Raw genomic sequence first — 9,694 nt, forward strand, 5'->3', positions numbered from 1 at the left:
CGTTAAGGTTTAACGGCCGCAGACCTTAACAGTAAAGGCCGTTAAAACAATGACGAAGCCTCCTTTTGCATTTTACATTGAAACAGTGACGTTAGACGTGTCGTTTTCACCGCTGTAATTGCTCCATCTTCTTTGTCCTTTCCTCTCCCTCGACAACTCACAAGGTCCGTTCTCTTCCCTTAACAGCAAATACAATTTTTACATATATATATATATATATATTTCAAATGACATGCAACAAAATAAATTTTAAAAATATTTAAATTTTTAAAAAATAATATTGATAAAAAAAGTAAATATATCTTAAAAAATTGAGATTAACTTAAAGATTGTTATATTAATTTTGTTTATTTCAATTAAATTAGTTTTAATGAATCGCTTTGATTTTATGTATTTATATAGAATATTAATAATATATTATGTTAATATTTTAAAATTTTTCATTAATACTATGATTATCATCATAAAAGAAAAACTTGTTAGGACATAATACGCATATACATTGGTAGTTTGCAATATTTAAATGGAATTAAATTCAAACATCTGCATTTTTTTATTATTTGAAATTTTAGAATTTACTTAATAAGTAAAATAAAAAATTTATTAATTTAATAAAAAAATTATAATTATTTATTACTTTATTAACAAAATTTTCATTCTTTCCAACGCTAAGAAAAGGGTCGGAAAAGAATTTGGTCGCAGCTTGATTTCTAGATGTAAGGCATGCTAGAAAGTTGAACCCCCCTGGATGCTTAACAAATCAGCATTGGACACATAATAAAGCTAAAGCCAGCTGTCCTAAAAGTATGATTAAAAAGACAAACCCACCACGCAGCCTACTGCCAAGCTAGTGTTCACTGATCCCATCCCCATCAGGCCTCAGCCCCATCACAATCAAAAAGAGTAGTACTAGGAGTAGTACTCCGACGAGACCTCCAACCCTACGATCTTTAGCTTGACCCATCTTATATGATCAAAGGATCATCATGCTAGATCAACGGTTGTTCTTTGTTAATATATAATATTAATTGAATTTTCCTCAAAATTTCGAAGGGAAAAAGGGGAGGCGGAGAATGACATAGAGATCCAAGCAGCAAATGTGCATGAAAGGGCAGAAATAAAGCGCCTAGGATATATCGGTGCCCAGAGTAGCAAATATCGCCAGAGATCAACAACCCCAACGACAACGAGCCACACTTCACCCCAAAAAAAGAGTACGGGGAGTGAGAGGCAGACACATACAACACAACAGCTGTGCATCGTCAATATCTCTGAATATTCAGACAACGAAAGAAAGAAAAAAAGAGAGAGAGAGAGAGGGAGAAAGAATTAGTGTAGAGTTTAAAGGACGATATCTTCAAAACGTTCCTGTCACCTCTCTCCTCTTGCATGCACTTTGGGCACACGATGAAAACATTTTTGCATTAATAACCATCGTCACAAAAACGGAGAGTGGGGGGGGGGGGGGGGTACCTGGTGGTGTGTTTCTGTGATGACACGGGACCGCCTGATTCTTGAGAAATCTTTCTGTCAACTTTTGTCATTTTGTTAATTATTTACAAAACTTAAACATATAAACACCTTTGTCTTTGCCGTTTCTTTTCCTTTATTTCTCTCTTCTTCTTATTAGCTGCGTCTTCCTTATTCCAGGAAAGGGGTTTCTTCTTCTTTTACATATATATATATATATATATATATATATATACACACACACACACATACACATATAAACTCCTTTTGGTTTTAGAAAAGAGAGAAAAAAAAAGAAAGAGAGATGGATGGTGAACGGAATGTTTTGAAGGCTAAGGCTCCCTTTCAGTCCAGAAGACGCATCGACGTCGATGGCTTGCGTCCTCCAAACAACCAAGGTTATCAGTTTCTTCACATTTTATTACATTCCTTTTCAAACTCTTGTAAATTTTGGGTTTTGTATTTTACCCTTGACTGTTTATTCGAACACTTGTTTATTAACCATGTTCTGCTAGCTTCTTCTATTGTTCACTGTAGAATTATGAGATCGATGTAATAGTATATCTTCGTTTTCTTTGCTTGAACTTGTTGGACGAAGATTATTCTTCGTAGAAGTCATAAACCGCATTGTCTTTTATTCTTTCTTTTGTGTTTTGTTTCAACATCAAATGTACTACGACGCACAGTGGAAATTAATCAATCATCTCATATTTTTTTTGGTCCCAACTCTAGGCTCTTTAAATCTATAGAGCGGGACCCCAATGTTTCAATTTGTTCATCACTGATCACCTGAACTGATTTCTTTCTTTGTTGTTTTTTTCTTTGTGTGTGTTTTGAGTGCCGTGGTTTGATTTGTTGTGAAATCAGGAGAAATAGATGATCTGTATATTAAACTATGGCATCTATGCGCGGGTCCTTCTGTTTATGTACCACGCGCTGGAGAAAAGGTGTTCTACTTCCCTCAAGGTCACTTGGAACAGGTTCTCTCCCCTTCGTAGCTTGCTTTTTTCTAAATAGTCGGTTAAGCAAATTTTTAAGTCTTCTTAAACCACTAATTAATTAAGGCTTTTTATTTTTCCCCTTAAAACTTGAGACAACGAAAAATGGATGCATCCCATTTTGCTAAGTATAAAAAAGTCACAATTATAAAGTTGATTCAAAGCTCTGATGACTATTTGGATTGATTTCCTTTGCAGCAGCATCTTTTTTTTTTCCTTGCGTTTTCCCAGTTACACTTTCACACTAATAGAGTAGTAATTTTTTTAAAAAAAGAAGAAGAGTTAGAGGTCCTGCGTTTGATAAAAAAATTTTGCTTGTGTATTGATGTGTATATTTAATGATTAAGCTTTTGACGCAGATCGAGGCATATATGAATGAAGATGGGACAATGGAAATGCCCATCTACAATTTACCTTCCAAGATCCTCTGCAGGGTGGTGCATGTTCAGCTTAAGGTATCCATTGCACATGTGCATTTTATTGTCTTCTAGTGGACAGGTTACACTTTCAGGAGGTTTTATTTAGCTGCTCATCATAAATTGTTGTTTATGCTACTTCATTGTGGCTTTGCAGGCTGAACCTGGTACAGATGAGGTCTTTGCACAAATTGTTCTGCTTCCAGAGGCAGAGGTTAGATATTAAGATGCCGAGAGTTTCTTTCTTTTCATTTATTTTGCTTTAGACTCACCCAGGTTATTTATCCTTTTTCCTTTCCAGATGAGGGGGGATTTGCTTTTCCAAATTCCATTTAGTTCACATTCATTTATTTTCTATATCTTTTGTATCATAATTTCATTAATGTTGCTTTTTTTTTTTTTCCTTAACAGCAAGATGAGCTAAGTGTGGAGCATAGAAATTATCAAGCTTTACCTCGGAAAGCTTATTCACGGTTTTTTAGTAAGAAACTCACTCCATCTGATACAAACGCACATGGTGGATTCTCTATTCCAAAGCGACATGCTGATGATGGGTGTCTTCCACCTCTGGTTGGTTTCTTTATGTGTTTCTTCTTTTGGGTGCATTCATGTTCAAAATAAAATACTTTTGAAAATTTGGAGATGAGATACTATGCATTTAAGAAGCTGCTTTAGACTAATTGAATCAGGGTTTTCTTGTTCTTCAAACTAATAAAGAGTGCAGAATCAGGTAACTTGCCAGTCTACCATTTAATCAAATTATTTGTGAAAATGAAAATAGCAAGACTAATGTTTCCAGTCTTCAGGCATATATATTTATGGTTTTCTGCAAGATTCCTTCACTTCTGGAACCAGTTTTACAACATCAAGCAAGTCTTAACTTATCTAGATAGGCCATATAATTCATGATTTTTAAGTTGTGCACATTGTTGCAGGACATGTCTCAGCAAACCCCACAGCAGGAATTGGTTGCAATAGACTTGCATGGTTTTGAGTGGCACTTTCGGCATATTTTTCGTGGTACCCTAATCTTTCTTCCACTAATCTACATTTAAACCTGGGATGATCAGCTCATTGCAACGAGAAAGTAACTATAGATGTCTCAAAAATATCCATATTTTGTATTAAAGGAGCATGGTATTTTTTGTAACCTATTTCATATAGTTAGTTTCCTTATGGACTGTGTTCCTATACAAATGTAGGTCAGCCAAAAAGGCACTTACTTACCAGCGGTTGGAGTACATTTGTGACTTCAAAGAAGCTTGTTTCTGGGGATGCATTTATCTTTCTTAGGTTCTCTCTCTCTCTCCCAAAAAAAGTGTCAGACATTTCTGCGCAAGCTTTTATCTTTTGTGTTCAATATACTATGTGTTCTAGGCATAAGTCTAGTTGTATATCATATGCATGCTTACGTTCACATGATTCAATGTTACATGGACATAGTCTTTTGGAAGTTATGAAGGAATTTATTTCTTTAAAATGTTGATTTTATGGCATATGCTATACATTAAGTGATAGATAAAACAAATAATTACAAGAAAAAATTATTGTTCTGTAGAGGGGAAAATGGAGAGCTTCGTGTTGGAGTTCGCCGAGCAATGACAACACTGAACAATACATCAACATCTGTCATATCTGGCCACAGCATGAGACATGGCATACTTGCTAGTGCTCTCCATGCCTTTTCTACCAGAAGCATGTTTACTGTCTACTACCGTCCTTGGTGAGTTGTGACATTCTAATAGAGGCTAAGTTCAATGTAATGTACAACTTTACTTGTCATACTGTAAATGAAAGAGCAAGGCATTAATTATTGCATCTTTGCAGGACAAGTTCTTCTGAATTTATCATCCCACTTGATCAGTATATGAAGTCAGCTCAACTTGACTACTGCATTGGGACAAGATTTAGGATGCAATTTGAAGGCAAAGAGTGTGGGGAAAAAAGGTACCCACCTTATCATAATCTTTCATAGAACTGAAAGGCATAGTACTACAATTTGGATTAGTTTCCTTGTTAGTATTTCAAAACCTAGCAAGTAAACAATTAGTTGTTGCATATGATTTGAAATTTGAAGTATGTTTTATTTCCTAGCTTCCTTTAACCAAATGCACTCTTCTTTTTAACCAGAGCTCTCGGCACCATCATCAGCATTGAAGATGTTGATCATATTAGGTGGCCCAATTCTAAATGGAGATGTCTGAAGGTAACATGTGCTCTTTTGCATGAGTGATTGCATGACCTCTTGATGTATATGATTTCTAGTTTAATATTCATATATTCAATCTATTCATAGACTTTTACATTTTCTTAGGTGAAATGGGATCCCACCTCAGTTGCAGTTTTGCGTCCTGAAAGACTTTGTCCTTGGAACATTGATGCAATGGAATTCACTAATAAAAAAAAACCTATCATTCTAAATCGCCCAAAGGCAGCTCGTACTGATGATGCATCATCTCCTGGCTTTTCTAGCCTGCTTATGGATGGTCTGTAATCTATATTCTTGTCTGGATTCAACATATCCTCTTTAAGGAGATTCCTTTAAAGCTGAATCTGGAATATGATCATATTAGTTTTCCTGTTTATAAAATCGATGGTAAACTCTGCAGCTACTGATCTTAATTTCTTCTTTACTAGGCATGTGGCATGGTTCAGTTAAATATGAATCTCAAAGTAGCTCGGGGGTTTTGCAAGGTCAAGAAGATAGTGACACAGATGCGAATCGATCCAGTGCACTAAGACAACCATTACCACATTTTCTCCCACTAAATCCTAGTTGGGCCTCAATACAACAACAGATGGAGAACCAACTAGAGATTCAGATTCCGGTATGCAATTCATTTTATCAATGTACCAGCAGCACAACACTCTTTTCTGGTGGAAATGTAGCTAGTTTGGGCCTTCATAATAAGTGGCCCCCAACATTCTCCTGTTATGGAGTTCATGACAATGTTCTTGCTAGCAGAAAAGTTAGAGTTCCAAATGTCAATTCTATGGAATGGAGAACTTTGGAACGAAGGAATGAAAGTAAAACTCCATTGTGCCAACCAAATGGTGGTCACAGTTACATGCTTTTTGGAGTAAATTTAGTTCATGGTCCACCGGAGCTCCCTTCACCACAAGTTGTCACTTCTAGTGAGCTTGGAAGTCTTTGTTCTATTCCTCCAACATCTCAGTCAAGTGTTTCTGAACCTTCTAAGGGTAGATCTAGCACGCAGTGCAAGAACTGCTGCTTTGTCAGCAATCGGAGTTGCAACAAGGTACTGCTGCTTTTCTAGATAATTCTACCTTTTTGTGAATATAAAAGAATGAAAATCACCTGTTTTGCATACTTGTTTCTTCATGCTTAGATAACATTTATTCAACAGGAATTTCTCTGTTTAAGTTCAATTGCATTTTAAATTGTTAGATGGCCTATGAAGTTGGTGATTATAGCTCATTTTTCTTCAGAATTTTCATTTTGCAGCCTGAACTATCATTAAATTGATTGTTTCCAGAAATTGATTCTGAGAACATTCCTTTCTCTTTTAGGTGCTCAAGTATGGAACTGCTCTTGGAAGATCGGTTGATCTCACTCGATTTAATGGATATGAAGACCTCATATGTGAGATTGATCACATGTTTGATTTTAAAGGAAGATTGATTGATGGAAGCAGCGACTGGCACGTAACCTTCACCGATGATGAAGGGGACATGATGCTGATTGGAGATTACCCATGGCAGTTAAGCGCAAAACTAAATACAAATTCCATTTAAAACACCCCATCCCCAACTCCCAAAAGAATGTGTGTCCTCGATTTTAGTATGAGGTTTGCTTTATAACTAGATCTCCCTGCAATTACAGGAAATTCCAGTACGAGGTCCGAAGGATGCTCATCTGCCCAAAGGAAGAAATCAACAGACTAAATCCAAGCTCACCAAATTCAACATCTCACTAAAAAAGACTTGTGCGGAAGTCTTTTAAATCATCAGTGTGGTCTTTTTAATACAACGGAAGGAGAATTGCCAACGCACACTGTATGAACCAAGTTGTTTGTTCTTCAAATTATGATGTTTTAAAAGAGATTCGGTCTATGGACACTGCATCTCTGAATACTGCCCTGTCATGCACATTACATAGATACATGCAGCCATGAACTTTCTCCAAAGTTGGTATGGATAATGGTCTTTTATGGAATAAGGCAATGGGTATAAAGCATATGATATCTGTAGCTAATATGCTTGTTGATATTGCTGCTTAGAAATCCTGTAGCTATCTTTAAATGGTTTGTTTAGTCAGGCTAGCTTCAGAAAAAAAACACGGCTAATATCAAGCATACATTACTTTTGATAAAAGGTAATGAAACTATCTGGGAGTGATTAATAAACGGTGTCGTTTTTTTGCAGCAATGGTGGATGATATTTGTCATCGACAAGCTCCTGTCAACTATCAACTAAACTGAGTAATAATCCCGTTTTCCCGTCACCGCTCAATTTTCCAATTTCCACCCTTGTGAAACAATAATAAGCGCCGAACACAAACATTTGACAAATAGATATTGTTAACCAATCAATGAAATCAATGTCTCTCCTCTGGATCTGCAGCGGCGACTAACTCAAATTCCTATTATTTCGGTCGGTCATTAACTCGTAATCCCCCGTCAATTCCAACCCGTAATTTTCCTCTCAAAAGAACCCAATGTTCGAAGTTCGATCATTATTCTAAGATCTCAGTCTTCTTCGGAGCTTCGAGGGAATCAACATGGACAAGATCCAGAAACCCTAGTCCAGAACCTGAGAGAGTTGCGGACCACTGGCTACCACCTTCCAACGCCTTGGAGGTACCCAGTCTTGAAATTTCACTTTCACTTTACTCCTTATAATCGGAATTACTGTTTTTTAACCAATTTTGGAATTAATTAATTTTATTTCGTAGCTGTTTGTGTGAACTGTCCGACGGGGCTAAAAATCTGAAATCATAAGTTCGGAGGTCAATTAAAAGTAAAGGCTGAAAATTTCTTGGACATTTGTGCTTCCACGTCAATGTTCCAAAAGAGAAAGAACAAGAGAAATCCTAGGAAGTGAAGTAAATTTAATGCCGGGGTTATTTATACTTATAGGATTGGAACGCCGGGCCTGAGTGGCCCGAATTCTGAAAGTCGAGTCCAGTTCAGAGCTGACAATGCTGGTCGGATCTAACCTGGCAAGTGAAAGTCCAACTGAGGCTGACCATGTTCAGACCAGGACTAGAATTATTCCTGGGTGTTACTCTAAAGCTGGTGTTTGATGGTATGTTCAATGAGCCAATCAAGGGAGGCAGACTGAAGGTGAAAAGAGAACATTAATGAGGACATCAATTATGTTGGCTTATTGCTACAGAGTAACTTGTGAACATAAAAGTGACCTAAATACAAAATTAAGGCTTTGTTTGGTTCACAGAAAGATTGAGCTGGAAATCTGAGAATAAAGAAATATGTAAACACTCTCTTATCAAACTTTTTGTGTAAAAAAGAATTAGTTTTATTTTTTAATTCTCTTAATTTCTTTTCTTTCTCTCTTTATTTAAAATTTCTTTCCTTTCAAATTCTTGACCTTAATGATATCACTTCGATTGATTCCAAATTTTCTGGTTGAACTTCTACAAGATTTTGCAGGTGCTCTAAAATTTTGCAGGTACTCTAAAATTGACTTCTACAAGGGTGAGAGTGGCTTTCAAATCAGGTATCATGACCTCACTATTTCTGTGTGTGTCATCTTGTTGAAGTGGTTTAAGAGGGAGGGAGGGAGGGAGGAGGGGAAGGATGAAGATAATTGGGAGAGAATGTTCAAAACTACAGGTTTATTGTAGTTTGTGTTTGTGACTATTAAGTTTTTTCATATTCCAGAAAATGACCCATTGTGGTTGTAGTAGTTAAAAAAATTCATTTAATAGTATTCAGACATCTTTAGTAACTATGATCTAGAAAGATAATTTTTTATTGAGAGCTACATCTTGTATAAAGAGGAGGTTCTGAGTGAGGTTGGGTAGAGACTGGAAAACCATATGCCCAATGAGGTGGGGGTAGATTCAGTTTTTTCAACTTTGGGGCATTTGCAGTTGTTTCGTTGCAAAGATGAACCTCATTTGTCATTTTGGTTTGTTCTGCAGGTTCAAATGGTAATTTAACTATTGAGGATTAAGTATGTGTTGATAAGGTAACAAAATTTGGTCTATACTTGAGTTAGGAAATTCATTATATCTTAGATCAAAGGAGTTTAAATCCTTTTTGATTTTCAATAGCAATGACATTGATAATTGATTTTATTCAATTGTTTGTGAATTTAATTTTGTCATTTTATGATTTCAACATTGTTATATTAACAAAGTGATACAATGATGAACATCATAAAATACTCGGATGCCATCAAAATGATTATCTTTTTTTTTTTGACAGAAACAAGAGCAAGTATCTAAAATCAAAATTGTTATAGATAATCTGTTATGGACCTTCATTTCCTGACCACAAAAGACAAATGCATCATTTTTTTGCGAGTAGGATTCCAGGTGCACATTGACAGAGAAATTTGATTCCTAGTTCTGTCTCTGGAAAATTGAAATTGGAATGGTTCAACTTGGCCAACAAATATTTAATCACTTCTCAATTGAAGAAAATTCACACACGAAACGGATTGTATAGGAGGTTCAGGTGAGGAATTAAAATCAAACCAGGTACCTTACAAGTTAACAACGGAGTTAAGACTTATCACCCAAAAAAAAACCAATGGAGTTAAACATGGCTCTGACTTCTTCAAAGCTGAACTCGTGCAATGCTCAGCACTCCGTTCAGATGC

General features: G+C 36.0%; 1 protein-coding gene across 3 annotated transcripts; it reads left to right on the forward strand.

Annotated features, from left to right (window-relative positions):
* The first annotated feature begins 1,049 nt into the window (after positions 1–1,049).
* Positions 1,050–8,392, forward strand: LOC111305131 (auxin response factor 2B-like). Of its 3 annotated transcripts, XR_002691951.2 has the most exons (16): positions 1,050–1,868; positions 2,338–2,450; positions 2,828–2,923; positions 3,042–3,098; positions 3,296–3,454; positions 3,820–3,904; positions 4,087–4,177; positions 4,443–4,607; positions 4,712–4,831; positions 5,015–5,090; positions 5,199–5,370; positions 5,522–6,144; positions 6,416–6,606; positions 6,729–6,901; positions 7,271–7,704; positions 7,800–8,392. XR_002691951.2 is itself a non-coding variant. In XM_022902362.2 (14 exons), the coding sequence occupies exons 1-14, from the start codon at positions 1,775–1,777 to the stop codon at positions 6,820–6,822; spliced, it is 2,136 nt and encodes a 711-aa protein (XP_022758097.2). In that variant the 5' UTR covers positions 1,050–1,774; the 3' UTR covers positions 6,823–7,100. The 3 variants fall into 3 exon arrangements, 2 of the variants coding, with proteins under 2 accessions (XP_022758097.2, XP_022758098.2); XM_022902362.2 differs by lacking the exons at positions 7,271–7,704; positions 7,800–8,392 and having other exon boundaries at positions 6,729–7,100; XM_022902363.2 differs by lacking the exons at positions 2,338–2,450; positions 7,271–7,704; positions 7,800–8,392 and having other exon boundaries at positions 1,704–1,868; positions 6,729–7,100.
* Positions 8,393–9,694: the final 1,302 nt, after the last annotated feature.

The sequence above is a fragment of the Durio zibethinus genome, chromosome 21 (assembly GCF_047325235.1).
Source record: "Durio zibethinus cultivar Kanyao isolate XHJ-2024 chromosome 21, ASM4732523v1, whole genome shotgun sequence".
Lineage (NCBI taxonomy): Eukaryota > Viridiplantae > Streptophyta > Magnoliopsida > Malvales > Malvaceae > Durio > Durio zibethinus.